The 20775-nt window shown below is 42.0% G+C and overlaps 2 protein-coding genes across 6 annotated transcripts in view; one reads left to right on the forward strand and one right to left on the reverse strand.

Moving 5' to 3' along the window:
* Positions 1-20775, forward strand: part of LOC146208705 (uncharacterized) — a 99621-nt gene that overhangs the window by 14081 nt on the left and 64765 nt on the right. The window contains exons 2-3 of one of the 5 annotated variants that reach the window (XM_084595927.1): positions 15622-15678; positions 16247-16829. The exons of 2 other annotated variants lie outside the window; for them this stretch is intronic. In XM_084595927.1, coding sequence (XP_084452053.1) covers positions 15622-15678; positions 16247-16548 — 359 coding nt within the window. In that variant the 3' untranslated portion in view covers positions 16549-16829. Of the gene's footprint in view, positions 1-1672; positions 1862-15621; positions 15679-16246; positions 16830-20257; positions 20392-20775 lie in introns of those variants that run through there. 2 more of the 5 variants (XM_084595929.1, XM_084595930.1) reach the window with 2 other exon arrangements.
* Positions 172-10754, reverse strand: LOC146208706 (uncharacterized). The gene is made up of 5 exons (XM_084597249.1): positions 10635-10754; positions 9781-9920; positions 3640-3707; positions 3166-3246; positions 172-454 (listed from the first exon to the last, which is right to left on the reverse strand). The coding sequence occupies exons 1-5, from the start codon at positions 10752-10754 to the stop codon at positions 318-320; spliced, it is 546 nt and encodes a 181-aa protein (XP_084453375.1). The 3' UTR covers positions 172-317.

The raw sequence follows: 20775 nt of genomic DNA on the forward strand, positions 1-20775 counted from the left end.
GCACTCTCACCAACTAGATTGATTTATAAAGTGGAATTTTTTAACAGCCATACCTTCTTCCAGTTTTTGAAAAATAAATCACTAAGCTCCTTTGTCGTAGAAAGGGAAAGTACCTTCACTACGGATGTCTAAGGAAGTGTTACTCCTCAGGAAAAGCGCAAAAACGTTACTTTTCGGTTTTATTATTTTTCCATAATATACAAAGTGTAGAAAATAGGCAACAAGAATATTCAATGCAATTTATCAAGTTCCTTTCAATAACGATGCATGAAAAAATTCACCCTGTCTTTTTAGACGGCAAGCAAGAAACTGTAAGTCTAGTAGTCGCCTTCACCATCCTGACAGAGATCTCGGCTATGCTGAGGCACAACGACATCACACGTGTCCACGAAGTGATCGATGCAGTTCTGTGGCACAGAATCCTTAACTTCTATCCGAGTCCAAAGTGAGCACTCTGTTACACAAAAAGAAATAAAAAGAACCATAGTCATCAGATCAGGAAACCTCATTCTTACTCTATAGACAAGTAAGCAATGATTTGTATTATATAAAGGTGAGGCTAGCACAATCATTTGAACAATTGTTTAAGCAAATTCAATTTTTTTGCGAAGATATATATGTTAACGAATGATTTGCTTCACCTCTGTTCTTTTTATAAGTGTCCAATGAAACTATAAATTTATTTATTTATTCATTTATTTATTTATTTAGAAAAATAAATACTGATGTACGTTGCTGAAAAAAGTCAACCATAAATTCTAGTTCCAGGGTAGCAATGAAATGCCACCATGTGGAAGTATACTTTTTCTTCTAAAAAGGAATTCTCTGATATTATACGCTATCTAAATAAGATTCCGCAGTGCTGATTGGCTAGGCATTATTTTCTGTACAAACCTGTTTCACCAACAATAAGATGAGTGCTAAAGAAATAAATTCCTGCTCCAGACTAGCCATAAAATGCCACCACATGGTCGTGCCCCCCCCCCCCCTCCACCTCATGCTTCTAAAAAGGAATGCCCTGATATTTTACCCTATATATATAAAATTGAGCAATGTTGAATGGCTAGACGTTGTGTTTTTATAGAAATCTGTTTCTCCACCAATAAGAAAACAATTTTACCTGATGTTTTAAGTTATCGTATATTTTTACACAATGTCACCGTCTATTACTCCTGCCCCAAATGTTCTCATAAGTGCATTCTCATTCCGTGAGAACCGGTAACATACTATTCAATGATTTCAGTTTCTACTCTCAGCGAAAATTTAGGAAATGCAAAATTGCTCGGCATGATACGCTTTTACGCAACAAATTCGCTAACCAATAAAAATGTCACAGTTAAGCGGAGTGACTGTCTTGTTCCTAAATAGCAATGCTACAGCTCCTGGACTAAGGAAGTAGTCTTGTTAAGACATATGTTAGGGTAAATAATGTTATCTGAGTTTAGTGACCCGAGCAACGCCAGGCCCTAAATACAGCAATGTAAAGGAGGTATACTGGAAGAAAAACAAAACTTAATGGTCATTAATGCTAGAATAATGCAACGAGAGAACGCATTCGTGAGAGGTTTCTGCGAAGGGCAATGCCTAACGAATATGTTTGTTGGTACATGTAGAACGCTGCCTAATTTACGAAGCACACTGACATATTTCGCTTTGCTGCATATAATTATAGATATTGATAGCCATGGTACGGACGAAGATTAAGACGAACGATTAAGAAGAACGAAGAAGATTTGTAGTGATTCGTAATTCAGAATCACTTCAAAACGATAGCTTCGGTTCTGGTGTTTTAATTACTTTGTGTCAATGCCGCAATGCTCTGTAGAACAAATTCTACAATTATGGCCCAATATCATCTTAGGTATGTATAAACAATACTTTGTTCATGGATCACGTCTAACCTCCGTCAATGTGAACTCGAGCTGTCAGTGGCCACAACGGCGGCCTATCACTCGTTTTCTAGTGGTCTAAAGTGCTGGAGGTCCCTGTGCAGATTGCATGTACATGTTACAAAACTTAAGTACCTGACCAATTACAACTACAGTCACTCCTTATAAAACATAACTAAATTCCATGATCAAGTACTGCATCATGAAAGTAACTGAAGGTTAGACAGCAATAATTGATTTTAACTGCATTACTTTTCGTCAAATTTTATTGCTATAAGACAAACTCTCTAACTGCAATAAACTATTACGGCATGCTGGGATTTGTAAACGTTGTTTTAAATAGTTATTTTCCAAATTTTTTGCTGTGAATTTGTCAACGTTGCCGTGTTAAGACATCATCAGCTACACTGTACATTGTCATCGAACGTTTACAAAAATTCGGTTCACTTAAGGAGCAGCATACACAAACTAACTCCTCTGTGGAACTTCTAATAAATTTAACATTTTCATAGCGCCAATTAAAACCGAATGATAGGCTAATCATAACTACAGATTTTAATTTATGAAACAGAATATCTATATGGCTATTGTAGTCGTTTTGAACGATTGAAAAACTTTATGCTTATTACTTTTGATTGTCATTTGCCTGCCTGAGGTAGGTAGGTACATCACTAAGGCTTGCAGTGATTCAAATTAAATAACTGCTTCAGAATTCATAAATGGTGCTTAAAAAAAAACGTCAGGTGCTATGTAACGAAGTTGCTAATTAACGTCCAGAATTCAAACATTGATCGATGAATGCTGTCATTTATTTGTTAGACTAATCACAAGTGAATTTCTCGAAATTTAATAAGTCTTATTTATAAATTTAAATTGCAATGCGAATTGCATACGTATATATTAGATTTTTGTCGTTCAGAGAATCGAACATTTTGCTCCGAAAACTGCAATAAACGTTTAAAAACCTAATCCTAAAATCAGACGAGAGGGATTACGCTCACAGACAATACTAAGTAATGAAAAGAAATTATTAAGTGTAGTAATAAGTTCTCATGCAGCCATTAATGAAAAAATCGGTACGCCAAAGCCAGCAGATTGTCTCGACAAGTAAAGATACTTTTCTACCCAGCCACCTTCTTTGACCAAAACATTCCGCTAGAAATGCTGGAGGGCAAGAACTCCAGCATCACAATTTTATCACAAATTCAAACTAAATACTATGTGTGAGCATGATTAGGGTTTTGGGTGCATGGATTGCTTGTCTTATTTGTCTTACGGTGTCCATGGTATTCCACGTCGCCAACAACGCAGTTTTTGTAGTCTGTGTAGTAGAATATTCCTTGCTTTGGCGTCGGATCTGAAAATACAATGAACATTGAATTAGAGTTTGATAGCTTATATTTAATAATACTGCATCTACTTTGATATATTTTTGTATAGGAAGCCTGTATTATTCTCTAGAGATTCTTGTCTGTCGCTCTGTTTACGAGTCTCAAGGTTTGATCTAAATATACATCTCCCGTAACTATGGGTAAAGTTTTTCTGTCTGTAATAGTTACCACAATATTCTTAGCACTTCTTAGCTTATCAAACCTGGTTACAGATTAATTCGCAGAAGCGAAGAAATACTGCATTCCTAGGTTTTTAAATTCGATGTATTTAAGAGCCGAGTTCAGCATGCGCTCCGAGGTGCCTGCCGATCAAATATACTCAGTTATTGACGCTCCCTATATGCATATAATCCACTTACCTCCCGGAAGGGTAAAGACCACTGCTCCTGGGGAGTCCCCAAGCTCTACGTGTATGGGTATTTCTTCCCTGTTAGAATTTAAAAGACAAATGTAAAAAAATATCAGCTAGAGCAAAAGAATGCCTTTTTCATAAACACAAGCAATAAAAAAAATCAGAACACGTGACTAATTTCTTTATCCGTGTTTCCTGAAAATTACAAACTTCCATTCTAAACATAACCACATCAGAATAACAATTCAGTGTCCTTGGACCATTGTATATATAAATCAGTATAAAATTGAATGACCTCCTAACATTCAATGTGCGAAGAGAGGCTTTTCTCGTGTACTGACTAGAATTCCTGCTAAGGCAAGCGTCCGCAATTTAATTTCTACAGGATAACGAATAAATTAATATTTCTTACAAACATTTTCTTCCCATATCAATTTTAGCAGCACCAAGCATGCACATTTTTACAAATAAGCAAGATGACAGCACTTAGGCTCTGATTATAACGGTAGCAGGGCAGTACTGCTAATGGCTGCCTTCTCCTCACGTGGCGGTTCCTCATTTACGTAAATGTAGTGGCCGCTTACTTGGCAACTAATCTGTTACTTTGCGCCTCAGTTATCATACACCGCCTTACTTGCATACAGGTCTGAGCAACCATAATTTGGGAAGGCAACCTCGTGTAGCTGTGACTGCGCCTATAGGAGCAGTCGACCTTACTCGCGAGCCGCGCGAGCATCGCGATGGGGTCGATTCCCATTTCACCCATCATCCATGATGAGAGACGGATTCTCGCCACTAGTGGAGAAGGAATGCTTGCTCAGCAGGCGATATATGCTGGTTTTCTTGAAATATAGTACTGCGCAGCACACTGTGGAGCACCTTCAGTCCCGCGACATGGTACTATAGATTGGCAGATGATTGGGATACTCGGTTGCGCCAAAGGTGAACGCATTTCAACAAATTATTTCCGTTTGCCGCAAGCTAAGCTAATAAAAATAAAACGAAAATGGATATATCTGAACCTAACCAAAATGTTTATTTTCCTACACATAATTATCATCTAGCTGATACTTCTTACTCAGTTCTTGATTACTACAATGTAGGGCTTCAAATGGGAGCAGATAGGGATAACGGGTGATGGAGAACACCTCACTAATTTGCGATCCGTTGATGGCATTGCCTTGCTAAGTAACCCAGGGGATAAACTGCAAAGATTGACTGATGATGTAGACAGAAATAACAGAATAGTGAGCTTGAAAATTGCAGAAGTCTGAACAGCGAAATGGGCGGCTGAGGTTATGCGGTTTGCAGGAGTAAAGTGGTTATCACCGGACTGGGTTAATTTAAGTAATATGAATGGCCCTTCGCCAAAACGTCGATAAACTTTGGCCAATGATGATGATTTAGATTCAGTGGGCATTAAAACATCCCAGGTGCTAGAGATATATAATGATGCTGCAGAGTTCCTACTATTTGGCATGCTAGACTGGGTTCTGCTCTTGCAGGAGGAGAGCTTCTGGCAGATTTCTTTGTCATGAAATTTGTGCTACTTATAATAGCAATCATCAGATATCATTTGCGAATAAAGCTGATAGAGAATGCATCAATTAGCGTTATAATTCAAACAATAAACTATTGATGCTCCGCAGTTAACGCCACTGCTGCAGATTACATAGAGCCTTGTCACATGTCTTTTGTGTTAACAGAACGAACCGAAGGTGAAGGCCAACATGATATTTGTGTTTCGTGCATTTTGGCTGCTGCCTAAAAGATTTATCCCAACTTCCAGCTAAAACCGCTCTCCGAGGTGTGAAAGCCGTGCTAAAATGAAATTACATTAGGAAACCCACACTCTTGTGTTTGACGCAATTTCGGCAAACAGCTTTTCCCGAGAATTCTTCATCGAAATTCTTTTCGGAAAAGGTATCTTTTGCAATCAGAAGCAGCAAACAAAGCATTTCTCGGCAGCCGTAAGCTACGCATGAGATGCTGATAATCATTTATTGCATATATGTTCTACATTTGCGGAATTTTGAGTGACAAGTATTTAGTTCAGTTTTGTTTCGTGGTAGCCGGACTTCATATAATAAACCCTATGACTACTCACGTTGTCCTGTAATATGCATTTATTTTCCTGAAAAATTCCTGCGGATTTACAGGAAAACCTTCTTCCTGACAGCTTGACGGCGCCCATAAAACCACCAAGGTCGTACACAAGGACTCATGCGCAGTAGCATAACAATATAAAATGGTTTACATAGATTGGGTAACTCAGATAAAGGAAGCTGGTAGCAGAGCGTACAATGCTAGGAAAAATACAGAAGTATGACCTGTTTAAACAATAAAACAATTTCACGGAAAATCGAATATTTCAGAAGAAAGTCATATCACGAGGAGTCAAAGTGATTGCTTATGCCGCACAGGACATTTCATTTAGTGCATAAAACTATGTTCCCGGAAATCATATTTTTGAAGAAAAAGGATAGTGGTGTTTGTTGGTTTCACCTTTCGTCGGCTGATTTGCGAATAAAGAGTTAGGAAGAAAACGTCCACTTCTATACAGCGCAAGCTGAATCTTCAGACTCCAGAACTCTTACGCATAGACATTGGTGCATGCGGACGGTAAAAGCGTGAAAATACGGAGAGGAGGCCCCCCAATAGGAGAAAAAGAAAAGTGAAGATTGGTTACAGCAACGCATAATTGGTTGCTTTAAGAGCATCGAGCAACTGAAAGGAAAAAGAGATGAAGTAAAGGCAAACTTGGCAATGTGTCTTTTTCGTTATTCAAAGTAACAGGCCTAAAATGAACTCAAACAAAGAACTTTTTTGCGTGCAGCTGAAATTCAAATGATAAAGCTAGAAAAAAATTTCTTCCTTTCAGTTTTTGAAACTCCATAATTGCCATGCACTTGTAAGTTTCTGTTGGATTTGTTTGAGCCTTCATCTTCTTTGACTGCAGAAAGGCCCAATATTCTATGTACTAAGAACGTGCTCTTAATTTCGGCCCCGCACCCGTCTTCAAACAGCAGCTGAGAACACGGAAGAGTAGAGCCTACGTTGTCTGGAGAGTGGTTGTCATCTTTTCCGCTTCGTGTCTGGGAGTCCCGCAGTCAGGGCACGCCTTGAAGATTGTAGAGGCAGACGACGAGCCATGGGAGAAGCAGCCGAAAGGAACACGAAAAGTTTTCGCGCCGCATGAATCGAAATGAAGCTGCTCTATTTGATTGTGCACCTTGATTTTGGCTAAACAGCCTAAATAGGTTGACAGATACGAGATTCTAGTAAATGGTTTCCATGCCAGCACCTATGTGTTTCGATTGCAGTCGAGGTCGAAGCTTGAGGAATAGCATCCCTTCGGGCCTTTAGAGATCATGTAAGCTATAAATGATAATACAGAAACTTCTGCGGACAGAGACCCTAAACAGTGTTCAAGCTTACACAAAATCCTAGACCACGCAGCCAAGAAGGCATATCAAGAGTCGGATCACAAAACAGTACCTACTAAGATAGAGGAGAAAGAAGACGCCAAAAGCAATACAATATGGTGTCTTCCGCCTTGTTGTGTGTTCAAACATGAGCCAAAACAAACTGGCCCAGGCGTTTGGTTTACTACATTTTATTAGAATTCCGAGTTTGATTATTTATAACATTCACTTCCATTGTTTTCATCGTACAATAAGCAAAGTAGTTTTTGATTATTATTCTTTCCGCCACTCCTGAACTGTAGAGCGCAGCTTTTAGGAACAATGAGCACTCTCGCCAAAGGCTCAACAGGTGACAGCTTTAAGGTAACCCTTGCATCAGCGTTGGCACTTTCTAATGTGAAAAGCAAGACTACACGACATCACACAATGCGCCATGTTATCTAGAAAAGAAACATCACGATCAGAATTGTAAATGGCAGCATTGGGATTATCAATGCTTGCTTCATGACATCAAGGTGTTGTTATTGCTACCCGCGTGTCCAATCGTCAACTCAGCAGCCGCCAAATGTAAAGGTTGCCATGGAAGAGGAACGGAGACCCTCGGGTGACACATAAGGTATACAATATCTCAGCCAAGAAGGCATGTTCGGACGCCTTGATAAAATCCGTGTTTTTAACTATGTTAGATGGCTTTTCAGATTTGAGAATGGCGAATGTATGCCATGTATGATTAAGGTGCGGTGTCATTTAATAGCGAGAACTGGGCAGTGCGCTTTAGTTATTCAAATATGCATGAGCGTAAAAGAAAACCGGAAAAGAGATTATTGCAGCCGCATCACACTCTTCATGGCGGACCTTAAGGATTGCGGAAATTATCTAAATAAAATATTCCGTGTAGAAAAAAAAGCATCCACCTCTAACAGGCGCCTCTCCATGCGAGGTCGAGAAACACAATGGCGCCGCGGCATTTCTGATTGAAACGACTCTTATATAACCCTCAAGAAAAGAGAAAGCATTTACTCTCATTTTAAGGAAAGTTATCGAGTACAATAGGGAGTAGCCTCAAAATTAGAATGTATGAGAATATTTCTTTCAAATTAATCACATTAGGAAAGCTAAAATCCCTGGAGTGCTGCGATTGAAATTTGATTCGTGTTCGTCAGCCAAATTATTTCCAACCATACCTAACAGAGTTTCCAATCGTGCAGCTGGTAAACTTCTGCGAGGCGAAATTGCCATCATTGCGAGCTCAATATTGAAAATAACTGCCCGCTTCACAGAATCCAGCTGGTTTCCGTACCACAAATATATTCAGCAATGAAAGCAGCAACATGAACTCAGAGGCAATGAAACTTGCGCCGCACTTGTTTAGGACTCTCATTACCATTGAAGCCCATGAAATTCAGGCGGCACTTTGACTCACTAAAGTGCTTGAAGGAGGAAGCCTTCCGCGCCGCGCTGCTTAGGCACTTACTGCGAGACCGCTTGTGATTTACTAGAATTGTAAGATACTGCGCCATTTCATTGCTGTCAACCAATTTTAAACGCCGCTGATGCCTGCTGTACTGCGTCTATTTTTGTATAGGGTCTGTGGTGCGGCGTTTGGGGAAGCAACAAATGAAAGGCATCGCACGGGCGACTGAATCGAACGCCCGGTGGGGTTAGCTTCGCATATGCGTGAATATCCGGGAGAAATCATCACCAACAACGACGTTATGACCGCATGTGACATCACTATCACTTCCGGTTATTAGACTTGACCGTATGGGTGCTCAAGGTGAAGTCACATCCGAACATGTCACGCCCGATAACGTCCCTATGTGACGGCTATGGACGTCTCTAAACGTCTGACCAATACTGTTAGTTAATGATAGTTAATAATGACTCGCACTTTATGAGGTGCTAGGTAATGTCTGCTTAGTGTTAGTTAAACAACCCTTAACTAGTAGTGATGGTTAGAAATAGTTACGATCACCTCCAAATACATCGGTTCCTATGGGCATCTGGTTAACTATTTTACTACTAGTCGTAAGTTATGATAAAATAATCATGAAAACGCCTTAAATGATGTTTTGATATCATCTGATTGTTAGTAATTAAGTATCGATTCAATTGTGATTGGCATATGCCCATATAAGGCCTGCACCCGAAACGCGGGCACTTTCGGTAACGACTGTGTGAGGCATTAAATGCTTTCGCCTTAAAAAAAAGTTAAATATATTCCTTTGCATTTCGTTAATGCATTGTTTCAGCTTTTTTTTAAGGGTTTCTTTTAGCTACTTGTCATTTGATATGTTTCAGGCAGCAAATTTTATAAGATGCGTTTATTTGCACTTATCTGCTTGCTTTGTTTTACACACATTTTTCTTTACTCATTCTGCTAAAATGTAGGGAAAAAATCTGGCGCTCTTCAAGCCTATCGACAGAAGTACTACGCGCAACAAAGCACGGTGTTTATTCTTCGCATTGTTCACAAATGTGCTTTGTAGCTGAGGTTACCGGGACCTGCGCCATACAAAAGTAGTGAGGTTAAGGGTGATAAATATGTTTGGACCTCAGGGATGTATCGGTGTCAATTAAGGAATGGTTCATTCGATATCTCGGAGTAACTGTATTGTCAGATTTGGTCTCCAACTTTGGTGGTGACAGCAAGCACACAGCAATACGCCCTGCCTCACGTTTCACGTTCCTGGCTATAATGCAATGAGCACAGAATGACATACCCAGTGGAAGGAAATACCCAAACATATGTAATTCTTTGGTTTTCAGGGTCAAATTCTGTTCTTCTCGAGTACATGCATTCCAAACTCGTGTCGTTGTCCGAATCCGCGATGGTCACAAGATACTCAAAGCTCGCCATAGCCTGTAGATAAAAAAGATTGCAGACACATACAAATCACATGTGAAACTAACCTTTCACCTGGTGGCCATTGTCGACTGCTGCCGTGTTTAATCCGGTATTCAAGTAAGGCGAATTTTACTGTTCTTCAACCTAGGAAGTGGTTTGAAATATCCCACAGCAAGACGTAGGCATTTACAGAGTACCTATTAAAGCACCTCAGCTTTGGCTGCAAGCCAGCATTAGGGACGTTTTTTTTCTGTATTTTTTTATCTATGGGTCCATGCAAGTCTCAGTAGAAGAAGTGCTTCTACTGTGACGTAAAGAAGTTGAAACCCTTATTATGGTTTCAGTTTCTTTTCTAAAACATTGTTTCTTTAACGCAACCTACTGATTTTCTATCGCAGCCATAAGCAATAGGTGGTAGTACCTGGTAATCTATGAAAGCAGGGTTTTGATATGCATCCAGGTTTTCGAGAGTTGCCATCTACATTGTAATAAAAATTCAATACTATGTTAAACTGTTCTATCGCAAGAATAGTAATATGCAGGATAGCAAGATTTTACTATTGGCTTGTGTCTTAAGGTATTCGGATAAGTGACAGCGAAGCAGCCGACATGTAACGAAAACGTCGGGCCCGAATTGGACTTTTTTATGAAATATACTTTCCAGAATTTCTGACTGAAACTTAGAAGCGTTCTAACTATATATCAGGCTAATATGGAGCCCTTCCTTACCTTGAGAGCGTCAATGGTTTCCGTTGGAAGTTTCTGTGGTCCACCAGGAGCTCCCAACTTTGCCTCCACCAACGTAGCAGTCAAGCAGGTGAACAGCACTGATATCACGTTGGCATTCATTGTGGAATGTGCGCAATATACTCACTGCCGCAAGCGTTTAAATACTTTTCAGGTCAATCGCTAGAAGCGTTTTTATGTTTGCTGCTCTAGACGGGCTCTAATTTACCTTCCTCTATTCCGGTGAAGTGCCTTCTTGGTCAGCGTTTTGAGTGACACTGGAAAAAATTACAGCAAGCTGTGTCAGAAATTTTGAAATGTCATGTAATTTTGTGCCCGGCTACAGCTGCGGCGGTATTGTTTCCTCAGAAAAAAAAAAGGGTTATCGCCCGTAATGTTTTCAATTTTCAAAAGCATGCCAGCAACCTCACATAAGCCGCTCAACCCATACGTCCAATTTTCGGAGGGAAACGGGATAAATGCCGGTATTTTCAATCGTTCCACGAACGTTCGGAACGCAGAAATTATATGCTGGTCAAAGCAGGTAGAGGTTAACTGAACTGTTTCTAATTATTTCTCGGGCAGGTGGTTCGTAGAAGTACGCGCTTTTATTTTTGAGTTCTGTGATAGGATTTCGTCTACAATGCGTATGTTTGAACAAGGAATATTTATACGATAAGTTTTTAAAGATGGAATTATTGCTCATATTTCACACCTGATTCTTCTGGCGTAAATGTTTGTCGAGATCTCTCACGTTCAAAAATGGCTAAGTATATTATACACGTTCCTGAAAAACATTCAGCTTACTCTGCGCGAGTCCTCAAATGCGTTAATTAGTAATAAAATTGAAAATAATCTACCATTTGTTATTAGTATTTGGAATTAGTATCATTTTGCTATCTATTGCCATGAAGCGATGTTTTTTCGGGCAAAAACATGTTCTCGGGCATGCTTTCCTACAATGGCGTGTGCAGTGCACCTATATTAAGCGTTTCGTTGAGGCCTATTTTTATTCCAAAAACGGTGGCGCCAGCATGCGGCCTCTTTCCGAAGTAAGGAGCGGGTTGTCGGTGCAGACCACCGCGAAGTGGCTAGTAAAAAAACGTGTTTTTAGTATTTCAAGTTGTGCGGACTCGCGAATTATTCGACAAAGCTAGGATTACATTCCTGGCACAGAGAAACGTTGCAAAAATGCGCGATGGTTCCCGGCGCTGGTTTTTTACGTGCTCTGTGCCGACGCCTAGTGCGTGTTCTCAGTGGCGTATCTCGTTGAGGCCTCAAGCCGCATCCTCAACGCATTCACGCTCATACTGAATATCATGCCACTGCAACTATCCGAAACATTTTTCTAAATGCAGCTGTTCGGTACGGCCCGTTCGGCTTTACTCGATTCTTATTTTTCGTGTAGTGGTTTATTGCAATATAAATAAAATCTCAAAAAGACTGTAATGCCGCTTTCTGGATATGCATGCCGGCTCTGTGACATAGATATAAGAATTGCGCGAAGTCGAAGTTCAAATTCTGGGTCCCTATTTTTGGATGTTTGCACAATGGTTATGAAAAATCGCGAACATTTCTTGACAAAATTTGCATCCTTATTTATTTGATGACGGCGCTTTTCTTCGCTGGTGGAAAAGCTATATCTGAAGCTGATTTCGGCTCTTCGGTTAAGTTGAAGTTGCCCTTTTCTTACTGTTTCGAAGAATAGCTTATGTTCTCTTGCAATGTCACTGCAGAAATATTCTTACTGTTATACAAATATTTTATGAGTAGAACACGCAAAATACACATACTCTCTTAAAAGGAGGACGACGACTAAATGCAAGAGATTTTTGAGGAGGTTTTGGGATAGTGACTCCGTGGATACGATATTAATTTTTTTTTTCAGCCTATCATGAGGGAAACCTCAAGCGCATATCCTCTATTTTAACTGTAATGGCAGACTGCGGTTTATCTAAAAGCCAAATCTCGTCAAAGAGCATTCTCCATGTAGCGAAGGAGCACCCTCGCTTCTACAGACGCACGTTAAGGCAGCTGCACTAATCCCGCCTCATCCGCCATGCCGTACTTTAGCCACACCACGTATAGAAGCTGAGTCAATCATATAGAAAACGCGACGTGGAGTTTTGGGGCGTTACAAGGCTTCCTAAGAACTCTCATAAATTGTTGTGCAGTTCTGTCCACCTCAAAAGCGCAAGCTGGACAACTCGTGCGGTTGGCGTATATCAAAATCTCGTATTTGAAACAAGTGACACTAAAGATTGTGACGTTCTGTAATCACACTTGTTTAGTGCAAAAACTATAAAATGTGGTCATGTGATGTGGACGGCTTGGACTATAAAAATCACAGCAGAGTCTTAAAATCAAAGTGGCTGATTTGCTGATCTATATTCAGAAGCATGGTAGTACCGTAGATACATGGAATGTTTGTCACTGGTTAGAAAAATTACACACCTCCTATTGTAACTGCTTACAGGGTGTAGAGAAATGCAGTTAAGCTGGCATTTACTTCTCAAAAATTACATCTTTTACTCATACCTAAAGGATATATACAAGCGCTAAATGTAGTCATAATAGCTGCATTGGCAGACTGTTAAAGTATGTGAAGCCACGTCTCTAAAATTTGGGGATTATGACGCCGCATATTTACAAAGCGCGAACCGGGTAGTACGCACAACTACTGTTATGAGCAAAGTGTTCTTATACGATAATGTCCTACCCGGCCTCTAAGAACGCCGTACAATGAAATGGCGGTCACAAAGAACGGACGTCACCCCACCTTCTACGATTGTCCTTCACAAATTCAAGAAACACATTTTGACAGGTCTGTGTGGTTTTTTCAACCAAACTGCGCATCATACTGCGCATGCGTGTTATTTAAGCAAAGCAATAAGTCCATTACGCTCATTGATGCTCACTGGAAGAAACCTTAGACCAACGTCAAAAATATAAAAATAGTTTCTAAGTCATTTGTACTGTTTCATTTTTTTTGTTAATTGGCAACGTCAAACGCTTTTCATTTGTGTATTACTTCTTTGGACTCTTGTAATGTTTATTGACTACGTTTACGCAACCTATTAGTACAACATATTTTTGTGTTATATTGTTTAACGTGCTAATATTCTATAAAGATTAATTGTTAGTTCACGGTCAGGCATGTAAACCACACAGAATGTCTTCTGTGATTAGAAAGTTCTGTCGGCAGTGTTTTGTATGCGTCAAAATAGAAGCCTGGGCGAGTTGGTATGTATACATTCTAAAACAGCGCAAAAGAACAGGGACGAGAGAACAAAACGTACAACACGAGCGCTCGTGTTGTACGTTTTGTTATCTCGTCCCTGTTCTTTTGCGCTGTTTAAGAATGTTTGTATGCGTGTCCACCATACTTCCCATTCAAGGGGTGCCTGGTTTGACCCGAAAGTGGACTATGATGCGCGTGCGTAGCTAGTGGACTAACCTCTCTTGCCGTTGTCTTCAATGAGGCACTGCATTTTTGATTGCAAAACGAATTAACGCAGGCTATGTTTTATATCTTTTTATATTCCATATATAATAATTTCGCCGAGGCTAGTAGGAGACAAAGGCATTTTCACAACTTTTTTCAGAAGAAGTCCAGCAACTTTAGCAAAGTGCCACGGGGCATAATTCTTATAAGATGCGTAATAAAGATGAAGTATTCCACACCGGCCGCAATTCAATTATTGGTTAAGAGACTAATTATTATCTAACTGATGTGTAATTGACATTTGCTTCTAAAGGTTGATCTCTATGAGCCATAGTGTTCCTTTAGAAGATGTTCAGTTGTTAGTGCTGTTGTTGCCTGCCTATATACCGTCTCTTTTCACGGTTTTGAATTTTCATCATGCCCCACTAACCAACCTCAGACTACATCCTCCTTGGTAAATATGGTTACGATGGTCTGCTGTATTCGAAACGAGCCATTGCATTCATACGTTGCTATTTACCTAGAGCGAACGTTCGCAAAGAGCTGTTAAAAAGAGAAATGATATTTAAAAAGGTTTCAGAATACGCCCAGTAAGAGAACCTTTTTCATGTATGCTACATATTTTTTTCCATTTATTGCAACCGTATTTTTCTTCACTGAATCTCATGAAGTGAAAACTGTAATCTGTGGCTTTACGAACGACAACAGGACCAATTATTTTGCCGATGTGACAAAGTGTCATTTAGCCAAATTCGGGCGCCAGCGCCGAACACGGGGAGCAGTGGTCTCTGGCCCGAGGTCTGCATGTGAGAACTGATTGATTGGTTGATTTATAGGAAGGGAAAGGCGCGGTAACTGTCTCACTAATTATTTTCTGTGGACACCTCAACCGCGCCGTAAGGGAAGGGAGCAAGGTGGAAGTGAAATTGTAAAGAGAGAAAGAGGAGCCATAGTCGAGGGCTACGAAGTAATTTCGACCACTTGGGGATCTTTAACATGCGCTGACATCGCACAGTACACGGACGCCTCTTCGTTTCGCCTCCATCGAAACGCAACCGCCGAGGTCTGGTTCGAACCCGGGCACTCCAGCACTGTAGTCGGGCGTCTTGGCACTGCACCTGGCAATGGAGAGGTGGTGAAGGGTGGCAGTTCCTTGCCCTACTGGGCTGGGACGGTAGGTCAACGCAGCTTGCGGCGGGGGCTAGCCAGCCACTGATGTTTGCTGTAGGCCGTCATTGCACCCGCCATCGCTTCGGTGGTGGTGAACGACAGCTGTTGCGGCGCGCGTCTTTCTCTCCCTCTTCTTTTCTTTCTTGTTGCCTATTTTATCTTCTTTCCGCAGAATTTTTTTATCTGTTGTAGGCCGTCGTTGCACCCGCCACCGTTTCGGTGGTGGACGATGGCTGTTGTTGCGGCGCGCGTCTTTCTCTCCCTCATCCTTTTCTTTCTTCTCTATTTTGTCTTCTGTCTGCACGAGGCAGCGGAGGTGGCTCAGCTACAGAGCCAGTAGCAGGCCCGTACATTTTCTTTTCTTTATTCCTACAGCCACAACAACAACAACCCAACCACTGCACCACCCCGGCCGGGCGCCTGTGAGAATTGGTTTGTTTCAACGCACTTTCTCGAATCGCGCCGACTGTCACTCCTGCAATAATGCTCCTCCAGTCCGGTGAAGTGTTCTGGAGTCTAGACAAGGTTTCGCCATTCTATGCAGGTGGTTCGGGGTTTGATTCCCAGTGCTGCTTGTAAATAATGGGATTCTAAATCTTTCCGCTAGCATGTTGCTAAATTTCTTTAGATATGATGATTGAGTAGTGAGCCACTGTCTCAAATTCTCGTTGTCAATCAGTTTGCTTCATGTCACGCTGTTTCCTAGGCTGCGTTTTGTTTTGGAAATGTTTGTATCAGCGTTGTTATCATTCGCTGCTTTGATGTTTAGTGGTCACGTATTTTTGCTGGAACTTTTTCGGGGTTACCATCTTGAATATATCAAGGTAATCTGAAGCAAGGGTCTTCAAAATGATGCGTGTTTAAAATAAACGTTATTAGAATTCATGCAGAAGAAATAGAAAAGAAATATTTTTGCGAATAGGGACCAATGTAACCAAGAGACACACCTAAAGTAAGAGATTACCTTCTGTTTATTAACTACTATGTTATTATTGTGAAGAACATATGATAATTCGAAGAAAGAAGGAGGAGAAAGAAGAAGAGGAAAACGTGGAGGTTGGCTCGAGGAGCGCGAGGCACGAGCAGGGGAGAACAGGCGAGCAGCGGAGCCGATCGGCTGTCCAAGGAGCTCGGAGTGGTGCGTCTTCTGCCAGGCCTCACCCGGGGATCCAGACCTGGGGCCTGCCGGCTGTATCCTGTCCTGTTCTCCGGTCGTCCACGAAACTCGGAACGGTGTTCGGGCCTGGGAGTGCCACAGCGCCAGCTCTTCTTCACTGGCACGAGCGTTCGGCGCCGTGCTGAGCCCAGGCACGTCGGGGAGGCCCAACGCATCTGCCGTGGAAACGCCACTCGAGGCCTCTTGCCTCTACTGGGCCCCGTCCGGTGGCCTAGCCTTCCGCTGGGCTTATCGAGGCCCTACTGCACCGGCCCTGCAGAACTCTGACTACCCGGAGCGTCTGCACCGGCTTCTCCACCCAACGAACTAACTGGTGACTGTAGATAACTTAGTGTTAAGTCTTTGACCCACTTGATCGTTCTACTCTCGTCCCGTCCATGTGTACATAAAAGTATTCGTTGTTAGCTTGGTCAGTCTGGTCGTCTATTTAGATTACTGTCTCGGAATGAGCTACAGAATAAGGTGGCCAGAAGATCTAAAGAAAAGAACCTCACAATTATATCTGATGGCTAGAGAAGGCCTTTAAATCATGGCCAGTGCTTATGAACACTGGACAAAAATAATCTCTCATGCTTACATATTTTTATTTCAAAGTGCTAGAAATTTAACTAATTGTAGTATTTTATTTTATGCTTAGAAAAGCAAAAGACATCCAATCTGAAAATTCTGTTTCTTCATTAGACTTAAAACATCTTACACTTATCACCTCAATCGACAAGAGTGAACGGCATTTTCGCCTGACTGAGTCAAATCGCATCTCTGCAAAGGACAGTCCCCCGTCAGAGAACCTCGAGAGAGACGGCATAACAGATAAATGTACCACACTTTCACTCAACTGCTTTAATCAGTATTTAAATATTCCAAAATTGCTTGCGCAGGTGTCCGAAAAAAGATTTCGACAACAAAAGAGATTTTTCGGGACATATTTTAATAGCAATATCGGCGTTGCCATTAAAGCCCGGCTTTGCCATGCCGCAGCACCAAAAGTATATAAATCCCCTCCCCCCCTGCCCCCCTATCCCCCTCCCACCCTCCTCGCTGTGAAGCATTCCCCGCCGACTGGGACATACATATAAGCGGAAAGCTGGTCATATGAGAGCTTTCCTTTATCGCTTTGAAATATTTACCTACAATATGAGTTTACAAAAGCATCGAAGCTAGCCCCCTTTTGAAACTGTTTGGTGCATTCGCTAGTACAGTTCTTTTCTGTTGTCAATATTTACATAGTGAGGCGAATATTCAGTACTAATTTTTAAACTCTTGAAAAAGAATTGCTGCTGACTAGGCAGAAGCCCCATAGCCCTCAGTTGTTGGACTTTGCTACGGCACTCTTTCTTTTTAAAAGCTCGGACATTCGATACACAGATATGTTTAGGCTTTTAAGGCAAACTGCCCAAAAGGACTCAGACTAGGCGGGAAGCCCTAGCCAAGGACTCTGGAAATTTGGACTACCAGGGCCTATTTAACGTGAGCTGATATCGAAGTGTGGAAATGCACCCGGCTTTCCGTCTGAACCGACTGAAAAGCTGCCGCCGCATGGAGGAAACAAACCGCATCCTTGGATTTGAGCTGTTCAGCGGCATACTTCTAAGTCACCATGACGAGGTATACTTTTAAGTTGTGTGTGTGCAGGTGTGACTGTGGCATCGCTTGCTTGTATATTGGTTAGATACGCTGCACTAGGCTGTCCACTCAGAGGCAATTGATTTTTTATCATTTCGTACAGGTGTCAAAAAACACACAATGAGTCTAAATCAATCTGCCCTTTTGCTCTTCCTAAAGCTTGACATCAACAATATTGCGGAAATGTGCCTCCAGCTGGAGCCTAGTTTCGCTAGCCAGGTTTTGTTTCTTTCCCTATGAGCGATCGCATGGCGCGCACTCCTCGCATTACCTTAGCAAAGTTAGGAGTGGTTTTTCGATTCTGGACATTGTGGAAGAATAAAACGTGCTCGTAAAGTCATTTACTTGTTAGTACTCACATCACGTTGCGAGAACAGAAGTGAAAAGTAAGCGTAGAGGTGACCGATAAAATGAACCGCTGGGAGTGCTTCAGGTAGAGATTACCCAAGTAGCACACATTACGTGGCCCACCTGGGGCCCGTATGGGAAAGTTGGGCTTGGGTAACCACAATAACACCCATGAGGGCCCCCTTTAGGGATCAAGCGGGCAAGCCCAATTTGGGCTTGCCCCTGCTTTTCCCATCTGGGCATCATATAGGCGCGGAAAGGGCTAACTGATTACATATTCCCACATCTGGCCCTCAAGGGTCCCGTTTGGAAATTTTACGGCCGATGCAAATAAAATTTGGGCTCTGTGTAGGAAATGCCTGGGCTAATCTAATTGGGGCTGCCCACTCAAAAGCCGAATAGGTCCCGCATGGGCCGCGGCGGGGCTACATACGGGTATGGCCGCACATTATCTACATGGAACCCTTGAGGGGTACATGAGGGAAGGTCAGACGAAAATGTGGAATTCATGCAGAAAATTCCTGGGCTGCCCCAAATAGGGCTGCCCACCAAAAACCTAGCTAATTTCCGCATGGCTGTTAGCGGGGCAGGCAAGTACTCCTTCCCGCTTCTGCCCGCATCGGTCTCTTGCGGAGCAATTTAGGGCAGATGCGATGCAAATGTGGGCCTAAAGCAAATATATGACGGGCTAGTTCGATTGGGGCTGCCCACGCAAAACCGAATAGGTTCCACATGGTTTGCGGCCGGGCTGAAAAGCGAGCACACCACCACGCTGCCAACACGGTATTTCTTGGGGTACTTGCGGGAAAATGCAACATATATATTCGTAGTCCATGCGGTAAAAATAAGGTCAGCCCAATTGGGGCGGCCCATGAAAGGCCGCAGTGGGCCCCAAATTGGCCGTAGGCGGGCATACCGCTCTGAAACGTCTCCACCCTATCTTTAAGGCACCATTTTATTTATGTAAATCATGTTATACTGGCCACTAATTGCCTCTTCTGGAGGTTTCACATAACTGTCCTAAGCATATCTATGCAATGAATAAAGACTATGTTTACTCTACAAACTACGTTAATTATGCAGTATCGACAGAAAATATGCAACAGTAACTGTTCCGCTTTACGAGTATGTACTGAACGACCTCCAAATGTTTCTTACGGCATTACTATTCTGCACGCAGCACTGAAATAAATATTCAGACCAACGTGTTGGGGTGATGTGGGCCAGCCCACATTATTGTAGTGTTGGGAATATATTTCTCTCATGTTACTGAGTGTAGCATACAATAAAAAAAATAGTGCTTAATGTTTCACACTTGATTACTGGAACTTGGGAAGGCCTGAAAATACCCGATTCAACCCATGAGGGCAGCACGTGAGTCAGCCCGAAACGGACTGACTTTCGCAAATCCCGCGCCTGAACAATTCTAGTATTGGAGGGATTAATGGACCTAAAAATTAAAACCTTGATCAATGGGATGTCACTGCCTGCACAAACGTGGGGCCTATTATTGGTTCTGGTGTGCTGCCCACATTCGTCTACCTGGGCTGAATGCTGGCAGCCCTATTTGGGCTGCCCACGCGGATACAGCTTGGGACCGATCGCGGCGAAATTGGGCAGCCCACGCGGGGCCCCTCTGGGTACGTGTTGCAAATCCCGCATGGGGCCCGTATGGGCTGCCCTCACGGGCCCAACGCGGGCCCCCACGTCATAGCCCACTTTGTGCTACTTGGGTATATACAAAATAAGGCTGGTTGTGCGCGAAATCAAGAAATAATTTTTTTTAATAACTTCATAAGTAGTCGTTCGCCGTTGCTCTTTGCGGACATGGCTCAGAAAGTTGTGCTAAGAGGCCTTGTTCGGTTTTCAGCACACATTCCTTATTCTTCGATTTGTTCCCAAGACTCGTGGTAGAGTATTCCTTGTCAACACATTTCTTAAAATGGGTCCGAAGCAAGTGATCTGCGGATGATTAACAAAGGGGGCAGAACGCAAGGGTATGTACTTGGTTGCTAAACATCTCTTATAATCACAAAAGTGTGTAAGATAAATTCGAATCCCAATATTTGCACAAGTGAAAATTGCTTGAAAAAAAAATTGATTTAATTAGCAGAGTCCTAAAACATTACAAGGTATAACGGTGTCTCGACTTGGGGCTTTGTTTCTTCAGAGTGGCATATGATTCCCTCAGAACAGTAGTCATAAAGGAATGAAAGCAGGCTTTTTCAATCCAGCTTGAATTCGAAAGATAAGAAGCTAAATAAATGCTAATAAAAACTACGACAGACACCTCCATGCTCATAGCACACCTTCATTGACCATCCAGGAGTATATCCAGTGGCAACACTGGGACTACGTAGTCAAAGATTGGAAGGCACACG

Source organism: Amblyomma maculatum, chromosome 1 (genome assembly GCF_055883805.1).
Source record: "Amblyomma maculatum isolate TAMU_Amacu chromosome 1, ASM5588380v1, whole genome shotgun sequence".
Classification (NCBI taxonomy): Eukaryota; Metazoa; Arthropoda; class Arachnida; order Ixodida; family Ixodidae; genus Amblyomma; species Amblyomma maculatum.